This window comes from Sus scrofa, chromosome 8 (assembly GCF_054392235.1).
Source record: "Sus scrofa isolate SSC_HxYL_T2T_F1_AM1 chromosome 8, Sscrofa_HxYL_maternal_Yorkshire_Landrace_v2.0, whole genome shotgun sequence".
NCBI classification, from domain to species: Eukaryota; Metazoa; Chordata; class Mammalia; order Artiodactyla; family Suidae; genus Sus; species Sus scrofa.
In genome coordinates this window covers 140,422,025-140,442,711 of record NC_139390.1, presented here as the reverse complement: position 1 = coordinate 140,442,711, position 20,687 = coordinate 140,422,025, and the positions used below count along the sequence as shown (strand labels likewise).

General features: G+C 43.6%; 1 protein-coding gene across 2 annotated transcripts in view; it reads left to right on the top strand.

Moving 5' to 3' along the window:
• CDS1 (CDP-diacylglycerol synthase 1) overlaps positions 1-20,687 on the top strand; it is an 81,651-nt gene that overhangs the window by 25,653 nt on the left and 35,311 nt on the right. For both annotated transcript variants that reach the window (XM_084971086.1, NM_001044534.1), the window contains 2 exon segments: positions 5,813-5,910; positions 9,593-9,732. Coding sequence is in view for 1 of the 2 variants with exons in the window: in NM_001044534.1 (NP_001037999.1) it covers positions 5,813-5,910; positions 9,593-9,732 (238 nt within the window). In the remaining variant the exon portion in view is untranslated.

Below are 20,687 nucleotides of genomic sequence, written 5' to 3'. Positions count from 1 at the left end.
ATGCCAACGTTGACTCATAAAGAAGCACCATCCGGGGCAGGGGTGTAGTAACGAGAGACTCTGGTCCATTGGGGGATTTTCGAGTTACCCATGTGGTGTGGGTCTAGCACCGAGACCAGGGAGGCAAGTAAAAGCCATTCTGGGACTTTGGGATTTCATTGTGTGTGGGAAGCCCAGCAGGTCATGAAGCCACAGAAACAGTTTAAGCTTTGAATTCATTCATTTAGCACATGCTTCTGGATACCTGAGATGCGCCAGGCAGTTCCATGGGCCAGGCAGTTCCCGGGGATAATGCAGTGGTGCTGAGAAAAAGCACCTGTGTCTGCCCACAGGGAGCTTACTGTCTGCATGTTAAAGAATTCATCAGGTATATAGTCACAAACTGCAATAAGCATTTGAAAAGAAAAATAGGATGCCACGAGCACAAAGGGGTACCACGAGTTTCCAGACGTCATCCAGTGTCCAGCATGTTCACTGCGGATCTGAAGGCCGAATAGGAGTCAGCGGGGGGTGAAGGAGAGACCTTGGGGGAAGAATCGTCACAGCAGAGAATCCCCTGTATGTAAAAGCCTTGTTATCTAAAGAAGTGTCAACCATCTGAAGCCCACAGTGGTGGAAGTAAGAAGGAGAAATACATCTTGCTCAACCAGGTCATGAAGCACTTCTGGGTACTGAGCCTGGATTCGCTGTAGAGACTGAGGCTTGCTCTCGGGGAGGCTTACCATGTCTCTCTCGTTTAGTTTCCTTCCTCCATGTCAGCTAGCTTGTTTGTTCGGTTGGTTCTGGTTTTGTTTTGTTGTGTTTTGTTTTTGTCTTTCTGCCTTTTCTAGGGCCGCTCCCGCGGCATCTGGAGCTTCCCAGGCTAGGGGTCTAATCAGAGCTGCAACCGCCGGCCTACACCACAGCCACAGCAACGCCGGATCTGAGCAGCACCTGTGACCTACACCACAGCTCAGGGCAATGCCGGATCCTTAACCCACTGAGCAAGGCCAGGGATCAGACCCACAACCTCATGGTTCCTGGTCGGATTCGTCAACCACTGCGCCACGACGGGAGCTCCCATCTCAGTTAGTTTAGCCTCTTCTTCTGTACTCGTGTCCCTGTTCTCCGGCTGCTCTGGGGCCCTTAGATGTATGTTTCCCTGTCTCACCAGAGTTCCCCACTCCAGGCTCCCTCCTAGTCACAGTCATAAGCCATGAGCAATATGATGGCTTTCCTTTTATTTTTATTAAAAAAGTAAGTTTTCAAGTAAAATTAGACACGATTGAAAAAAAAAAAATCCTTCAACTCCTGAAACTGCAGAAAGTAGCTCTTAGAAAGCACCGTGAGTCCTTTCACTTTTCTTTTCGTCCTGTCATTCACTGCGTACTTCTTCGGATAATCAAGGGGAAAAATGAATGCGAAATTACTTTCTCTGCTCTGTCCATTTGCTGACATCCCAAAGGGCTTTTTCTTACAAAGGAAAAAGGGATAATGGGTAGGACCGACTTCACGTGAGGATGCAAGCCAGCTAGACAGGTGCGAGCGCTGCCCAGGTGTGACGTGAGGTCAGCCCAGCCAGTCTCCTAGTCTAAACCCACCGAGGGCTCTCCGTGCTGGTGGCCACCAGCAGCCTCGGGACTGAAAGTTGCAGTTTCGGGAGCAAGTGTGCGCAGAGCCCTTCGCGGTGAGTGCTGTGCCTCGAGGGCCGAGCCTGGGGAGGAGGGGATTGGGTGAGAGCAGACGGCTCCCAAGGCTTTGGGGAGGAGGAGAGCTTTGAGGGGACCTTGAGCTCCCGTCAGGGTGGTGTGAGCGCTTCGAGCAAAGGTCCCAGGGGCAGGCGTGGCAGGATAGGGCAGGTGAAACCTTTTCCTGGAACACGGCCCCTGACCGAAAAAACATCACTACAGATCAGATCCTGGAGAACCTTGCAATACATGTGAAGTTTGGAATTGATTTGTGAAGCATCAAGGAGCCACTTAAAAATATTGGGGGAGTTCCCCTTGTGGCTTAGCGGTAGCCATCCTGACTTGCATACACGAGGACACGGTCCCTGGCTCTGCTCAGTAGATTAAGGATCAGACCTTTCCGTGAGCTGCAGTGTAGATCTCAGACGAGGCTGGACTCCAGCGCTGCTGTGGCTTTGGCATAGGCCAGCAGCTGCAGGTCCGATACGACCCCTCGCCTGGGAACTTGCATATGCTGCGGGTGTGGCCCTAAAAAGAAAAAAATGTCTATATTGGGGATCATTTGAATTTTTATTTTCATTTGAGTTGTTACTATTATTTTATTTGAATTATTATTCTTCCTCTTTAGAAGGTAATCTTGTTCTAAGATGTTGCAAAACACCAGTGTCCTAGAGGCACTGAGTCGGGGTCATGTGGTGGATTCCCTGTGAATAAATTACATTTTGCTCTCAGAGTTCCCATCGGGGCTCAGTGGTTAACGAATCCGACTAGGAACCATGAGGTTGTGGGTTCCATCCCTGGCCTCGCTCAGTGGTTTAAGGACCTGGCGTTGCCGTGAGCTGTGGTGTAGGTCGCAGACGCAGCTCGGAACCCACATTGCCATGGCTGTGGTGTAGGCTGGCAGCTGTACCTCCGACGCAACCCCTAGCCTGGGAACCTCCAAACGCTGCGAATGCAGCCCTAAAAAGACAAAAAATAAATAACCATGAGTGTAATTATAATGTGAGTAAAATTTTGTATCCTTTTCAAGCTAAATGTATCCTACCAAATGTTTTGGGTTCCTCCACAGTCTTTATAAGCATCAGCTTTAATACCTTCACCTACTCAACAGGATGGAGTGCATCGTAAGTTATTCAAACCAGTGCATTATTTTCAGACATTCGGGTGATAGTCTGGTTTTTCTTGATTGTGAAGCGCATTATCCTGAACATGTTAGAAAGGAAAGCTTTTTCACATACAGGATTATTTTCTTCAAATAGATTCCCAAAGTGAAGGTGAGCACTCTTACTTAGATAACCCACAGATGCCGTTGTTCAAACTCAGCATCTCCAAATCTGATCTTCTAATGCCAGCCGTTCTGCACAAATCTGTCTGCTTTCCCAAGCCTTCCCTGGTGTTACTCTGTGTCCTCCCCCCCATCTCCCTTCACCCCCAGTGTCCTCAGCCCCCAAATCCGGTCTCTTACTCCTTGCCCTCCCCGCTCCGCCGCGGCTCGTCCACACTCATCTGGACGGTGCTGTCTTGGCGGCCTGCCTGGCTCTACTCTTGCTGCCTCTCCAGTCAGTTCTTTCCACCTGTTATCCCCAGACGCGCATGTCTGGTCACATCCTTCCCTGGTCATCGCGGGCTCCTTTGTGCTGTTGCCTGTGATGCTGTGACCAGACTCCTCTCTCTCTGCTTCCCACCCGCAGCCTTGTGTTCCAGCAACTCTCAACTGCCTGTGGTTCCCTGAACATCTTGGTCCCCTGCCATGTACGCGACTCCTTTGTCCCAACTGGCCCGTGCCCGCCCCGCCACAGGTTTTTTGTCTGCCCGTGCTTATATCCGTGTATTGTCGTTGTGTGTGTTCTTCCTGAAAGACTGGCTTCTCTGAGAACAGAAACCCTGTATTATTTTTCTGAATCCTCAGGGACTAGCAGAGGAGGCGTTTATGTATCAGTTGTCTTGAACGCCAGCACCTGCACGGGGCCAACAGTCCTGCTAGTGCATTGCTGCCCGTAGTGATGGGGCGGAGTATCAGTTTCTGGGTGATCACCTAGCCCTGGATTCTTACTCTAGTATTTTGAATCCTCTGCTTTCTGTTTTTTGAGTGAATTCAGCTGGCAAGCTGTAAGTGGCAATCATAAATAATATGTGTGACCTTAAAAATACTTTTTTCTCCTCTCAGTGTAATACTGTACATAGTGCTAATGGTTGTTCTCGAACAAATACATTCATTGAAATTGCATCAGTACATTTGATATTTTAAAAGTCCTTGGTTTTATAAATAGCATGGCTTTGCCATTTTCTCATAACATGTAGCATTGTCCCCATTCTGTAACTATTTTTCTTTAAAAAAAAAATGACCAGATATTATATCCGAAGGTTACTTGAAAGACAGGGTTTACATTCCTCTTGTCTTTATGTTATAGCACATTTATGACCTTTCTTAAAAGAATTGTTCGCAGTAGTTTGGTGTAATATTTTCTTACTGTGTGGCTGAGGGGCCACGATTACTTTGTCAAGTATGTGCTTGGACACGTAATAGGTGTAGTGGGGAAAACAGCTTAAGAATATCCTGAGCAGCGGGTTTAGGAAAGCTAAGTTGCAGTGATCTTAAAAAGACGTCCCGAAGGGTATCCTTTGGCAGAGTTTGGTAGTGTTTTCTAAAAAGGATCAGATAGTAATAGATTAGATCTTAAAGAACCAACCACATGGGTCTCTGTTACATAATCTTTGTTATATGTTTTTTTTTTTTTAATATAAGATCCATTCTTAGCTTCAGGGCTATACAAAAACAAGGCCTTGGGTATATTCTCTAGAGGTTGGAAAAATTAATCCACTGCATTCATAAGGGCTTTAGAGTTCCCTGGTGGTCTAGTGGTTAGGATTTGGCACTTTCGCTGCTCTGGCCCTGATTCAGTCCCTGGTCTGGGAACTGAGATCCCACATCAAGCCACTGCACACCGCAGCCAACAAACGAACAAAAACCCCACCAAAACACAGGAAACAAACTAAAAACATGATGGTTTGAATCCTTAGTTCACGTTGATGAGTGTTCAGCTTAACATTTGCTCTTTGAGTCTTGGAGGAACTGACTTAAGCCAAACACTGGATAAGGTGCTACATTCTCAGAAATTACCTTTACCCAGATTGGTGGATGGAGCAGTGTGAAGGCCTGCTACACTGACCATCAAAATGGGATTCATCAGTAGGAATCCATTTATTAGGCATGTATATTGGACACTGTGTAGACAGACTGAATAGACCCATTTGACTGGTCAATGGAACTGTGAGTGTGGAAGGCGTCTTCTCATTTGTCAAGGACGCACTGCTTGGGTTGATGAGCTGGCTCTGGGGGAGCTGGCATGTTGGGAAGAATGAAGAGCTCGTGCCCAGATCCCTAGGTGACTGGGTCAAGATATTTTAGCCATTTTTCCTGACAGTATTTTTTTTTCTTTTGTCTTTTTAGGGCCGTCACACCTGCAGCATATAGAGGTTCCCAGACTAGGGGTCCAATCGGAGCTGTAGCTACCTGATTACTCCACAGCCACAGCAACCTGGGATTTGAGCCAAGACTGCGACCTGCAGCACAGTTCTGGCAGTGCCAGATCCTTGACCCAGGGATCGAACCCACAACTTCATCATTCCTAGTCAGAGTCATTAACCACTGAGCCACGACGGGAACGCCTCCTGACAGTGTATTTATCCTTGACAGGAGTATGAGGTTGCATGGTTCTAAATAAGTATCTACAAGCACTTTCACATCTGATCATTTTCCCAGGGTAACTCAAGAAACAAAATGGACAGAGATCATCCATCTTGAGGTGGACAACCTCAAGAGATGAAGCAGTCATGAGGAATAAAGCCTAGTCAGCTCTGACCAACCAGACGATACCCCTCAAAGCCTAGGCTACAGTGCCACCTCCTATCCCGCCAAGGGTCTCGGAAACTTTGTGAATAATACCTGGTTTTACGCACCCCTTTGGGGCATCACTTGACTTTAGACAAGTTGAATATTGAATTTTTGCTGCTGATATTGAGAATAACTAAAAGTGGGTAGGCTGCAGACTTTGTAAGTACATTTGATAAGCTACTTATTAAATGATGAAGCATAAATGTAAATACTGAAAAATAGATGTAAATTTTTTCCCCCTTGGTTTCAGGTTCTAGGCATCCAAGTGAAATGCTTCCATGAAATCATCACTATAGGTTACAGAGTCTACCGTTCTTATGACCTACCTTGGTTTAGAACACTCAGCTGGTAAGTGACATAAAACGGTTGCAGATATGGAAGTCTGATTCTTTTCTAAAAGTTTGTAAGGAAGCATCCTGATCAGTCAGTACCCATGCAGTTGACCTTGTAGAGTGCTTGTATAGATTGATTTTACAGAGAGATGAATAAAAAGAATGACGGGGGAAACCCAAGACCCAAGCTGAGTGTCTCTCTCCATCCTCCTCCCTTTTAATCCCCACCCCTGCAGGCTGGCCCACCCTCTCCAAAGTCCCCTTAGACCCTGGGGGAGGGGGCAGGGCCCCAGGGATGACCCCACCCTCACCGATCCTGGTTTGGCCTCCAGGCCCTGACCCTGTGACATGTCACAAGGAGGGTGGGTAGTCAGAGGGAAGAGGAGTGATGGGGACAGTGTATGAGGCACTCTTGTCAACAGCATCAGCCCCTGAGATAGTGTACATATGCAAATGCATGTGAAATTAGTAAAAAAAAAAAAAATCAGTATTTAAAGTTTTAGTTATGTTTTAAAATGTTTCAAGTTTCTTAGTTATCAGGACCTTGACCAGGAAGCATGATAATAATAATTAACCTAACCAGCCATACCTTTGAATGTAGTTGCTTGATTGGTATCAGCCAGAGGGACTAGTGCCCCCCCCCTTTTTCCTTTTTACGGTCACACCTGTGGCATACGGAGGTCCCCAGGCTAGGTGTCCAATTGGAGCTGCAGCTGTGGTCTACACCACAACCACTGGATCCAAGCTGCATCTGCAGCCTGCACTGCAACTCGTGGTGGTGCTGCATGCCAGATCCTTAACCCACTGAGTGAGGCCAGGGATGGAACCTCTATCCTCACGGACACTACGTCAGGTTCTTAACCTGCTGAGCCAATGGGAACCCCCACAGTGTCTTATTAAAACAAACAGTTCAGGGAGTTCCCACTGTGGGGCTGTGGGTTAAGGATCTGGAATGCCACAGCTGTGACATAGTTCACGACTGAGGCTAGGATTCAATTCCTGGCCTGGGTGGTGCAGCCAAAAAAAAAAAAAAAAAAAGCCAAATGGTTCACCTTTGGAGTTTACAGTAGGTAAAAAATCGTTTCTCGGTTTTGGTAATAGCTAACTTTTCCTTCTGGAAAGTTTCTTTATGACTGGCAAAGTGGGAGTTCCTGTTGTGGCACAGTGGAAACAAATCCAACTAGTAACCATGGCTTAAGGATCCGTGGGTTAAAGATCTGGCATTGCCACGAGCTGTGGTGTAGGTCACAGACGTGACTTTGATCTGGCATTGCTGTGGCTGTGGTGTAGGCTGGCAGCTGTAGCTCTGATTCAGCCCTTAGCCTGGGAACCTCCATATGCCACGGGTATGAACCTAAAAAGCAAAAGAAAAAAAATAAGTGAGACCGTTTATGGGTAATGTTAGGTAGATTAAGAAGTTGAATAATAATTAAAAGCTTGATTTTGGGGATTGAATTTTAGGGTAGTGTAGGTCAGAATGGGCTCCGGTGATGGTGGAGGTTCCACGGAGAAGGTGAGAGAGAAACCATCACTTGGAATAAAGACAAACTGTGGATGGAGAAGAGCATTCGCGTTAGGCTTGCGTTGCTTTCTCGGTCTTGGCCTGCCCCAGCGAAGAGCCTGCACGTTACAGGACGTTTATCAAAGCGCAGATGCATTCTCCAAGAAAGAGCGGGCTGCCCTGGGAGTACTGGGAGCAGGGACTGGCCCTGCCACTTGTAACTGGGTGTTCCTTATACCTGCATGCTGCAGACCTGAACGTGGGCCTCTTCCTCCAGCCCCGCCCACGGATTGGTCCCACCTGGCCCACTGCGCATGTGTAAGGGCTGAGCGTTGATTGGTCTCCGGCAGGATACCTCATTTGCATGGGGACAGGTTGTAAGGAAATTCCCTGGAGAGTCCCCTAATGCTGCGTCTGCGAGGCCCAGTTACTGGAGGCGGGGGAAGGGGCAGTACAACGATAAGGGTCTGGAAATTCTTGTCTTGGCCAGAGACTGTGGCTTTAATCTCCTTGAAAGGGACTTGGAGCCTAAGGTTCTGGGCTGGGGAAAGCAGCGCCCAGCACATCAAGTTCCAGATGTGGGATAGAAGAGGCATGTGCCACAGATGGTGACACATTCCTGGCCCTCTTGAGCGGAAGGTATATATATACTAAGGAATAGTGGCCAAAATGTTGGCACGGTGGCTAGAGGAAGCCTCGGGAACCTTACAGAGGACTGAACAGTCTCCACTGAAGGAGAAAGAAAAATGGCAATACAGCTGATAAAAAATGTGAAATACTTCCCATAACTCTGGGAACAGTGGGGTCTCATTCCATTCACGAGAACTGGAGGGGAGCCACCCCTCTCCTCCTGTACGGTCCTCCTGGCCCCCTAGGACTCCACCCTTCGAAGGAGGAGGCCCAGGGGAACCCTAAGGCACTGTTTCTCGGCCTATTTTCCTGACTCGCACGTGCGCCCATCATTAAACCCTCATGGCTTCAACCTGTCTCTGGGGGAAGGATATACCAGATCTGGAAGAAAGGGCAGTCCGTTTATGTCGTTTCCAAAAGCTCCTGGGCTTCGTGGCTTTATATCCAGCTGGATCCTGACAGCCTTTTATTAGTGCAACGTGTCCTTTCCTATCTTGAACGAAGCAGGAAGGCCTGAAGGTTGGGGTGGGGGAAGGGCTGAGAGGCAGTTCTGAGAGCCTGCAGCATCTATGTCTTCACTGTTTAGAACTTGCAACTAAAATATTGAAAGAAACTGATTTTATTTGTGTATATATATATATTTCTTTTATTATTATTATTATTATTTTTTTTTTTTTTTTTTTTTTTTTTTTTGCCTTTTCTAGGGCCGTAGCCGCGGCATATGGAGGTTTCCAGGCTAGGGGTCTAATCGCAGCTGTAGCCGCAGCAACGCCGGGTCCTTAACCCACTGAGCGAGACCAGGGATCGAACCTGAAGCCTCATGGTTCCTAGTCGGATTCGTTAACCACTGAGCCACGACAGGAACTCCCAAAACTGATTTTAAATGCAAATTAAAGGGCAAATGTTTGCAAGCAGCTGGAACAAAAAAAAAAAGTTTTACCTGCTGCCAGCTGCTTCCCCCACTGCACAACTAGAGTCCATCTGGAACATGGAGAAGAGGGGGCAGGACCCCGGTGTGCGCAGGGCAGGGGGTTAGAGGGAGAATTACCTCTTCCTTTTTTTTCTCTGTTGACCTTCCTTAGAGCAGGGGGCAATTAGGACTATGATCTTGACTGTTAACAAGCATCAGAGCTGTGAGTAATGGGAGCGAATTTTCTCTATAAATTCAGTAGCACTCTGTGTGTGTGTGTGTAGTAGTTTCTACATTGTTTCCTAGTTACCTGTCTTTAATTTTTTTTTTTTTTTTTTTTTAGATTTTGAGCCAAATAGGGCGTGAACTATATTCAGTAAAATTTTGTTTTGTTTGATAAGTTTGACATTAAGTTTAAGACAGGAAAAAAGCATTGGGTGCAATATAACCTCTCTGGTCCTCTGAACTTGCTTTTGATCTTTGTGTCATCATCAAAATATAGAAAATAGTTTTGGCTGAGTTCGAGGGGGGAAAGTATCAAATATAAAAAAGCTAATTGTTTTTATTTTTATTTTAAAAATTTTTAACATTTTTAGTGAAATACAGCTGATTTACAAATGTGTTAATTTTTTCAAAGCGAATTGTTTTAAATTATAGGTATTTTCTACTGTGCGTAAACTACTTTTTCTATGGAGAGACTGTAGCTGATTACTTTGCTACATTTGTTCAAAGAGAAGAGCAGCTTCAGTTCCTCATTCGCTACCACAGATTTATATCCTTTGCCCTCTATCTGGCAGGTAAGTTAAGGAAAATATTCTGTGTTGATATGCAGCTAGTATATATTACATGCTTATTTATGTTATTTAAATTCACAGCATCCTTTGTTTGTTACATTTTAATCCAGCTTCTCTTTTTAAAGGTCTCATGTATAAAGCTGTTTCTTTCATCACGGTCTCAAACAGCAGTTATTCCTAGAGGATTTCAAAGAGGCAACAATGAGTGACAGCTTGAAGCGAGATCTTAATTCTCTGCTCAGGAATTGAACCGGGGCAGCCGGAATGAAAACCAGAAATCCTAGCCACTAGACTAGCTAGAGGCTGAAAGTAGAATTGCCTGCTTCTTGCCCCCACCCCCACCCCGCAGTGAAAAGCAAGACTGTTTCAAGGGCTCAAAGACTGTGAAAACGGGTTTAAAGTTTATTACTAGAGCCACAGTACAACATGTGGGAGAGCCTACAGAGAAGGAGCTTGTTCATTTAAGTCAGAAGCAAAGGCGTAGTGCAGACCCTAAAGAGGAGAGCAGGTGCGGGCGACCCCTGAGTGAGGGAGGGGCGCCCCAGAGGGGATTGAACTCGCTTGGAAAGGACACTTCCTTTTGGCCGATTATCTTGTTTTATTTCCCACGCCCGACTGGACACAGGACCCTCCCGAGGACGCGTGCGCGTCTTTTGGCAAAGGTGGACTCCAGGGCAGAGGGTGCCAGGACAGGGTCAGGACTTACTACGGCCTGGCGCCCCCTCCCTTTCTGACCCCTAGGAGCCTTACTGCGCATGTGTGGTTGGGGAGCTCTCTTGACCCCCGCAGTGACCGAGGTGGTAGCTTCTCTTTCCCTCCAGCAGAGCTCAGCTCCCGCAGTTAACTTCCTCCTCGAGGTGACAAAGAGAAGCGAGGCCCAATTTACTCAGCCTGAGGGGTCCCAGCCGTTCTCAGCCCAGGGGCCCATCTCCCTCCTCCCTCACCAGTGGTGGTTAAAAATACTTGTTTAATAGTCACGCCATATATTTGAAAATTTTCTTTGCAAGTTGCAGTAAAGGAACTTATAAGTATATGGATTATTTACCAAGTATAAATTAGAAATAGACATATGTGTGTGTGTGTATGGCTTTATTTGTACCTAGGAAAGAGAGTTTTCATACAGAAATAATCAGGGTACTTAGTTTTCCTGACATAGTTTATTGTATATTCATTTGTATATATAATAATGTATACCTTTTTATAGTAGGCTATGCCGTAATGCCAAATGTTTTTATGATTTTCGGTTTTAAGAATTAGATACTTAGGATAACATTAGGATTAGCAGATTTGTTTTCTGTAAAAGTTTACTAATCATAAAAGAAATTTATTGCTAAGGAACTGTTTTAGAGATATACTTTTTAAAGCTTTTTAAAATGTTTACTGAAGTACAATTAATCTACAGTGTGTTAATTTCTGCTGTATGGCAGATGTACTCAGTTATACATACCCTTTTTTCATATTTTTTTCATTATGGGTTATCACAGGATATTGAATGTAATTTTCTGTGCCAAACAGGAGGGCCTTGTTCATCCATTCTGAATGGAGTAGTTTGCATGTGTTAATCCCAAACTCCAAACCCCTCCCTTCCCTGCCATCCCCATGGCAACCACAGGTCTGTTCCCTATATGTGTGGGTTGGTTTCTGCTCATAGATATGTTGATTTGTGCCGTGTTTTAGATTCCACATAGAAGTGATATCCTTTGGTATTGTCCTTCTCTCTCTCTTTTTTTTTTTTTGTCTTTTTTTGTCTTTTTTGTTGTTGTTGTTGTTGTTGTTATTGTTGCTATTTCTTGGGCCGCTCCCTCGGCATATGGAGGTTCCCAGGCTAGGGGTTGAATCGGAGCTGTAGCCACCAGCCTACGCCAGAGCCACAGCAACGCGGGATCCGAGCCGCGTCTGCAACCTACACCACAGCTCACGGCAACGCCGGATCGTTAACCCACTGAGCAAGGGCAGGGACCGAACCCGCAACCTCATGGTTCCTAGTCGGATTCGTTAATCACTGTGCCACAACGGGAACTCCCTGTTCTTCTCTTTTTGACTTAGTTCACTTAGAATGAAAATCTCTAGGTCCGTCCATGTTGCTGCAGATAGCATTATTTCATTCTTTTAACTGGCTGCACAATATTCCATTGTATATACATACCACATCTTCTTTTATCCATTCATCTGTCGATGGACATTATGGCTGTTTCTATGTGTTGGCTACTGTAAAGAGTGCTGCAGTGAACATTGGGGTGAGATATGTGCTTTTAAAAGCCAGATTGCCAATGTGAATCCTGGTTCCACCACTTATTAGATGTATAAACTTTAGGAAATTAATGTATCTGTGCCTCAGTTTCTTTGTAAAGCACTTACTACCTGGCACTCTTTCAATGCTTACTATCATAAGAGTTCCTGTCACAGCACAGCAGAAATGAATCCGACTAGGAACCATGCGGTTTTGGGTTCAATCCCTGGCCTTGCTCAGTGGGTTAAGGATCCCACGTTGCCGTGAGCTGTGGTGTAGGTCGCAGATATGGCTCAGATCTGGCGTGGCTGTGGCATAGGCTAGCAGCAACAGCTCTGATTAGATCTCTAGCCTGGGAACCTCCATATGCCGAAGGTGTGGCCCCAAAAAGGCAGTAAATAAGTAAATAAATAAATCTACATACATACATACATATCATTATTTTCACTTGTAAAAGGAGAAATGAAATGTATTTATGAGTTTTCACTCTAACTCTTAATAGTTACTGTTTCAGCTCGGAAGAGTTTCTCATCAGTAAATTCTTCTCTTGTTAAGGCAGTTTTGGAAAGTGAGTACAATGTAGATGACTCCCTTCCACTTTTCATTAAACAAAATACACAGAGTGTGTGGAGAAGTCCAGTCCTTTGAAAGTATGTCATTTTATTCGGTAATTACGGTGTTCTTCTTTATGGTGCTCCTACTGTAATAAATACCCCTTTAGGTCTTGGCCCTTATTTCTGATTCTGGAAAGCCAGAGACTAAAATACAATCTGACATGATCATAGTAATTTTTAAAGAATCATTTTTGGGGAAGGGGGACCTATATTTTCCAAAGAAATTTCCTGTTTTACATTCAGTTTTTTCGTTAAGTCCTGTTTTCTCAGTAAATTACTTGATTTTTTAAAAATTATAAATGATATATCTAAAATAGATTCTTGGACTAGGTATTGAATGTAGCTATTGAGTGTAACTATCTTCATTCTTGGAAATAGATATTGAAAAGTATGCTTGTTCTTTCAAGGGCAAAAGAAGTTATTCTTTCTGAAGTAGTCGTATTATTTAAAATTCTAATCAGTTTAGAAGAATCAGGATTATAGAGAGATTGTAACTGCTAGCAGCTAAAATTTGGGAGAATAATACACTTGACTATATGTCCATTAAAGCACATGTGTGACTTTTTTGTTTTTGATACAAACTTTGGTTTCTCTCACTTATCAAACAAGTCTGATTTATTAAATGAAAGGTAGTCTCTTGGGTGGATTCTTTATACTGTTGCAGGAGAGAAGCCTATGGTACCTTCTCAGTGCATATTTAGACTGGCAAGACTTCTTTCCTGGCATTTTGAGTTTAAAATGTACTGTTACCAGAGTTCCCATTGTGGTGCAGTGGAAATGAATCCGACTAGGAACCATGAGATTTTGGGTTCAATCCCTGGCCTCGCTCAGTGGGTTAAGGATCTGGCGTTGCCATGAGCTGTGATGTAGATCACAGACGCAGCTCGGATCCCGCCTTGCTGTGGCTGTGGCCGGCAGCTGTAGCTCCAATTAGACCCCTAGCCTGGGAACCTCCATATGCAGCAGGTGCGGCACTAAAAAGCAAAAAAAAAAAGAAAAAAGTGCTATTAGCAAGAAAAGTGTCTATAATAATTTCTGCTATTGAAAACAACAATTTTATTTCATATACAATCTTATAATTACTTAAAATTATGATTAAAATACAAATCATTCATGTCATTAATATATGTCCATTAGTTTAAGAAATCTGATAAGGTCAAGAGACTTACAATGTAAACTACAACTCTGCTCCCCAACACTTGCGGATTTTTTTCATCTTTATAACATTCCTATTTCTTAGTTTATTTTACGCATTATCGTTGACTTTCCTGTAATAACCTCTCCCTCTTTTCCATACTCAGTTTTGTTTATATTTAACATCAATATAAATTTAATAGGTGCCTAAAATATCACTTCCTGTAGAGCCAAATAGTATCTTTGATTACATTTCCATTATTTTACAACTTTCTCATTTTCCTGAAGTTAATAGATTCTCGTCACCTTTCTCTTTTTCGTCTTTTTAGGGCCCCACCTGTGGCATGTGGAAGCTCCCAGGCTAGAGGTCAAATCAGAGCTGCAGCTGCCGGCCTGCGCCACAGCCACAGCAACGCCAGATCCGAGGTGCATCATGGGACCTATGCTGAAGTTTGTGGCTGCTCTGGACCCTTAACCCACTGAGCGAGGCCAGGGATCGAACCTGAATCCTTATGGATACTAGTCAGGTTTAACCCCCTGAGTCACAATAGGAGCTCCTCTTTGCCTATTCTTATCCATCCTTATGAATCTCTGTCTAGGAATCCTTGGTTTTCCTTTTGATTCTATACCTTGTCTGTTGGTTGTTTTTTGAGATGTTCATACAAGTCAGAGAGTCGGTCAGTTCTCTTTTCTCCTGAAGACCTCTGTCCCAGGGACTCTGGGGGCCTGTTGCTGTTGTCCTGGCTGCCTGTAGACCTGTTGCCTTGCTGTCCCCTCATGACTTGGCTTTTCCTGTGTCTTCCACTTTCTGGGGTAACACCCTCATTCTGCTGAAGTGCAGCCTTTAGTAGTTTCCTGTGCAGGGTTCTTAGAGGGTGGACGCCCAGGCCTCATCCGTGTCTTCCAATGAGCCTGTCTTGTTCAGCGTTCTCGATGAGATACTTCTAGTTGCCCCTGATTTCTCAGGCCTGCTGAAAGTCATCAAATTGGTTTTCTAGCTTCCAAATTTTGTACCCATTTCCTTGATGTTTCTTCAATTCCTGTTGCCCTGCAGGCTTTTGCCTTAATTTGTTTTAAAGCAATTTAGTGGGCTGCCAGGACAGCACGGAAATAAATGTACATGATCAAGCAGTCATTTTAAAAGAGAAATCCTCGACTAGTATTTTATTTCTTCCCCTTGGCTTAAAGGGACAATGCATTATTTTTTTCTCCTGATCCTGTGGATGGACTGGGCTTCACTGGGCAGTTCTGACCTAGGGCCTCTCCTGCGGTGGAGGTCAGATGGAGGTCGTGCTGGTCGTGTGCATTCTGAGGGGGCTGGACGTCCGAGGTGGCTCACTGTCCCTGCCACAGGTAGTGGTGGCTGGTGACCTGAGCACTTGTGTGTGGCCTCTCCTTGGGTCTTGGATCTCTCAGAGCACCACGGCTGGCTTCTGAACAGGGACTGTGCCAACAAGCAAGCATTCCAAGAGTCGTTGCCTAGGTTTTTTTTTGTGTGTGTGTGTCTTTTTTTTTGCCATTTCTTGGGCCCCTCTCTCGGCATATGGAGGTTCCCAGGCTAGGGGTTGAATTGGAGCTGTAGCCACCGGCCTACGCCAGAGCCACAGCAACATGGGATCCTTAACCCACTGAGCAAGGCCAGGGATCGAACCTGCAACCTCATGGTTCCTAGCTGGATTCGTTAACCACGTTGCCATGACAGGAACTGCTACCTAGGTTCGTTTTTTGTTTTAGTTTTGTTGGTGTTGGTTTTTGCTTTTGTTTTTTTCCACATCCATGGCACATGGAGTTCCCCAGCCAGGGATGGAATACAAGCTGCAGCTGCAGCCTATACCACAGGTATGGCAATGCCAGATCCTTAACCTACTGTGCTGTGCCAAGGATCAAACCCATGCCACCACAGACACAATACCAGATCCTTAACCTTCTGTGCCATGGCAGAACTAGGTTGGTTTTATAAAACTAATTTTTTTGGTCTTTTTTTTTAGGGCTGCATCTGCAGCATACGGAGGTTCCCAGGCTAGGGGTGCAATCGGAGCTACAGCTGCTGGCCTACACCACAGCCACAGCAATGCCAGATCTGAGCCGTGTCTGCGACCTACACCACAGCTCACGGCAACACTGGATCCTTAACCCACTGAGTGAGGCCAGGGATCGAACCTGCAACCTCATGGTTCCTGGTCAGATTCTTTTCTGCAGCGCCACAACAGGAACTCCTAAAACTAATTTTTAAAAATGAAAACATCATACATTCCCACAGGAAAACTCCTCTCCTACTGAAAAGGAGTATTCCATGCTAGCTCCCTCCTACCTCCGAGCCTTAGTGACTGTCTCCAGGGCTTCCTACACTGTTCCAGACATTTTTTGCGTATTCTTACATGTTTATATCCTCAAACTTACAAGTTTGTATCCTCTTTCCCTCACATTTTTACAAAAATGAGAGCAGACTATTCTGTACCTGTGTGATTTTCCCCCACCGAATAGAGCTTATAGATGGTTTTATATCAGCACATCCCCACCTACCTCACCTTTTCCGTGTCTGCAGTTACACCTGTACTGATGCACCTACAGCAACATCTGATGGGTAGAATGTCAGAAAACAAAGCGACTGCTTTTCCTTGGCTTCCTTTCCCTTTGCATCTGCTCCGATTTACACTTGAGAAGAACTTCTCAATTTGAAAGGGTAAAGAGAATGTAATTTATTTTCTTTCTTGTTTCTTTTTATAACATTGTATACCTGATAACCTCCCCAGCAACCCTTTTTAGTCACTGTTTCTTCATCCTCTAAACTTTCTGACTCTCTTTTTATAAAATAAAATCAGGAGTCCTTCTTTTTTCTAACGGACTTCTACCCATAGACACAGCTTACCTCCTGCTCTTTTATAGAATCACAGAAGCTCAGTGAAAGTCGTCAGTGTCATTCTTTCAACAAACATTTGCCTACTTTCCACGTGCCAGTACTGTGCCCCGTGTTGACGGTACAAAGAGAAATAAGGCCAGTCGTGGGCCTTCCAGGGTCTTGCAGCTGCTGAGACATATGTCCGCTCGTTCATTGCCAGAAGGTGAACAAGGACCCCTAGAGCATGAGGAAGGGGAAGGAGGGCCTTGCTTTGCTGGGGTGGGAAGACCATAGAAGGGCGTGGAGAAGGGATGACAGGTGTCATGAAAAGCAAAGAACAGGCAGGTCTTTGCCAGGTAGACAGTGGGAGAGGGCATTCCAGGTGGAGAGAACAGATGTGCCGGCTTGGGAATGAGAGGGGCTGGCCAGTTCGGGACCAGTGGCAGGCACGGATGCTTGCCAAGGTAGGCAGGAACCGCACCTTGTGACGCTTGGTGTATTGTGGAAAGGGTTTGGACTTTGCCCCTGGGAAACCATTGGAGGATTTTAAGCTAAGAGGTGATAGAAGCAGATTTACAGTTAAACGAAGGATGAGTTGGAAGGTGTTCATAGATGACAAGACAGGAAACCACAGCTGTAATTCGTACTAAGTATAATGCGGGCCTGAGCCATTTAGGTTTGTATTTACTACTAAGAGGGTTATAAATGTTAAAAAAAAAAAAAAACATAAAATACTGTAAGCTGATCTTAGAAGCCAACTGCTGTTTATGACAGTCTGAAAAACTGCTTTCGTATCCCAAATTATTGTCTTAAAATGTACTTTTTTGTTGAGATAATTGTGTATTTACATGCAGTTGTTGGGAATTGTAGAGGTATCCTTTATACTTTTTGCCTAGTTTCCACCAATGCAACATTTGGTAAAATTGCAGTTCAGATGACACTCACACCAGGAGTGTCATTCATGACTTCAGTCTAGCAAAAGGAGTCAGGTTTTAAAACAGACGTGAAGAAATTGAAAGTAAGTTCTGTTGAGATCTTTGACCCTTTCTCTCAAGTCGTGCTGTGAATAAACTTTGAAATTCTTCTCATTAAACAACATTCCAAGGGTCCCGTCCACATTTTAGTTCTGTAGCAGTCAAATGAGTTGTTTAGATCTTAGCAGATTTAAAAAGTGGAGAGAGAACAAGCTCTTTCATTGACATTGAATTTCCATTTGGAGTTTATTTTTGTGTATGGTGTTAGGGAGTGTTCTCATTTCATTCTTTTCCATGTGGCTGTCCAGTTTTCCCAGCACCACTTAATGAACAAGCTGTCCTTTTTCCATTGTATATTCTTGCCTCCTTTGTCATAGATTAGTTGGCTGTGGGTGCGTGGGTTTACTTCTGGGCTTTCTATCCTGTTCCACTGATCTGTATTTCTGTCTTTGTGCCAGTACCATATGGTTTTGATGATTGTTGCTTTGTAGTATAGTCTGAAGTCCAGGAGCCTAATTCCTCCAGCTCCATTTTTCTTTTTCAGGATGTCTTTGGCTATGCTGGGTCTTTTGTGCTTCCAAACAAACTTTAAAATATTTTGTTTGAGTTCTGTGAAAAATGTCCTTGGTAATTTGATAGGGATTGCATTGAATCTGTAGATTGCCTTAGGTAGTGTAGTCATTTTGATAATATTAACTCTTCCAATCCATGAGCATGGTATATCTTTCCATCTATTTGTGTCTTTGATTTCTTTCATCAGTGTCTTATAGTTTTCAGAGTACAGGTCTTTTGTCTCTTTAGGTAGGTTTACTCCTAGTATTTGATTCTTTTGCGATGGTAAACAGGATTGCTTCCCTAATGTCTCTTTCTGCTCTTTCATTGTTAGTGTATAGAAATACCAATGATTTCTGTGTATTAATTTTGTATCCTATGACTTTGCCAAATTCATGGATGAGCTCTAACAGTTTTCTGGTAGAGTCTTAGGATTCTCTAGGTCTAGTATCATGTCATCTGCAAATAGTGATAGTTTTACTTCTTCCTTTCCATTTTGGATTCCTTTTATTTCTTTTACTTCTCTGATTGCCATGGCTAGGACTTCTAAAATTATGTTGAATAGTAGTGGCGAGAGCGGGCATCCTTGTCTTATTCCTGATCTCAGCGGAAATTCTTTCAGCTTTTCACCACTGAGAATGATGTTTGCTGTAGGTTTGTCATATATGGCCTTTATTATGTTGAGGTAGGTTCCCGCTATACCCACTTTCTGAAGGGTTTTTATCAGAAATGGGTGTTGGATTTTGTCAAAGGCTTTTTCCGCATCTATTGAGATGATCATATATGGTTTTTATTCTTCAGTTTGTTAATGTGGTGTATCACACTGATGGATTTGTGGATATGGAAGAACCCTTGCATCCCTGGGATAAATCCCACTTGATCATGATGTACAATCCTTTTAATGTATTGTTGGATGCGGTTTGCTAGTATTCTGTTGAGGTTTTTTGCATTGATGTTCATCAGTGAAATTGGCCTGTAGTTTTCTTTTTTTGTGGTATCTTTGGTTTTGGTATGAGGGTGATGGTGGCCTCATAGAATGAGTTTGGGAGTATCCCTTCCTGTGCAACTTTTTGAAATAGTTTCAGAAGGATAGGTGTTAGCTCTTCTCTAAATGTTTGATAGAATTCACCTGTGAAGCCATCTGGTCCTGGACTTTTGTTTGTTGGAAGTTTTTTCATCACAGTTTCAATATCAGATCTTGTGATTGGTCCATTCATCTTTTCTATTTCATCTTGGTTTAGTCTTGGAAGATTGTACTTTTCTAAGAATTTGTCCATTTCTTCTAGGTTTTCCATTTTATTGGCATCTAGTTGCATATAGTAGTCTCTTATGATCCTTTGTATTTCTGTGATGTCCATTGTTACTTCTCCTTTTTCATTTCTAATTTTATTGATTTCAGTCCTCTCTTTTTCTTGATAAGTGCGGCTAAGGGTTTGTCAATTTTATTGATCTTTTCAAAGAACTAGCTTTTTGTTTCATTGATCTTTTCTATGGTTTTCTTCGTTTCTAGTTCATTGATTTCTGCTCTGATCTTTATTATTTCTTTCCTTCTACTAACTTTAGGTCTTGTCTGTTCTTCTCTCTTGAGATGCTTTAGATGTAAAGTTAGCTTGTTTATTTGAGCTTTTTCTTGTTTCCTGAGGTAGGCTTGTATTGCTATAAACTTTCCTCTTAGAACTGCTTTTGCTGCACCCCATAGGTTTTGGAGTGTCATATCTTCGTTGTCATTTGCTTCTAGGTATTTTTTAATTTCCTCTTTGATTTCTTCAGTGATCCATTGGTTGTTTAGCAGCATGTTGTTTAGTCTCCACGTGTTTTGTATTTTTTGCAGTTTTTTTTTTCTTATTGTTGATTTCCAGTTGTATGGCATTGTGGTCAGAAAAGATGCTTGATATGACGTCAATTTTCTTAAAGTTACTGAGGTTGGATTTGTAGCCCAGGATGTGATCAGTCTTAGAGAATGTGCCATGTGCACTTGAGAAGAATGTGTATTCTGTCGCTTTTGGATGGAATATCCTATAAATATCTATTAAGTCCCATCTGGCTTAATGCATCATTCAGGGCCTGTGTTTTCTTATTGATTTTCTGTCTGGTTGATCTGTCCATTGCTGTAAGTGTTATTGTGTTATTGTTGATTTGTCCTTTTAAGGTTGTTAGCAGTTGCCTTATATATTGTGGTGAACCTGTGTTGGGTGCATAGATATTTAAAATTGTTATATCTTCTTCTTGGATTGATCCTTTGATCATTATGTAATGTCCTTCTTTGTCCCTTAAAATATTCTTCATTTTTAAGTCTATTTTGTCTGATATGAGTATTGCTACTTCAGCTTTCTTTTGATCCCCGTTTGCATGAAATATTTTCTTCCATCCTCTCACTTTCAATTGTATGTGTCCCTAGAAGTGAAGTGGGTCTCTTGAAGACTGCATATATATGGGTCTTGTTTTTGTATCCATTCAGCCAGTCTGTGTCTTTTGGTTGGGGGGTTTAGTCCATTAACATTTAAGGTAATTATTTGATATATATGTTCTTATTGCCATTTTATTAATGACTTTGCATTTGTTTTTGTTGCTCTTTTTTCTTTCCTTCTTCTCTTGTTCTCTCTTCCAGTTTGATG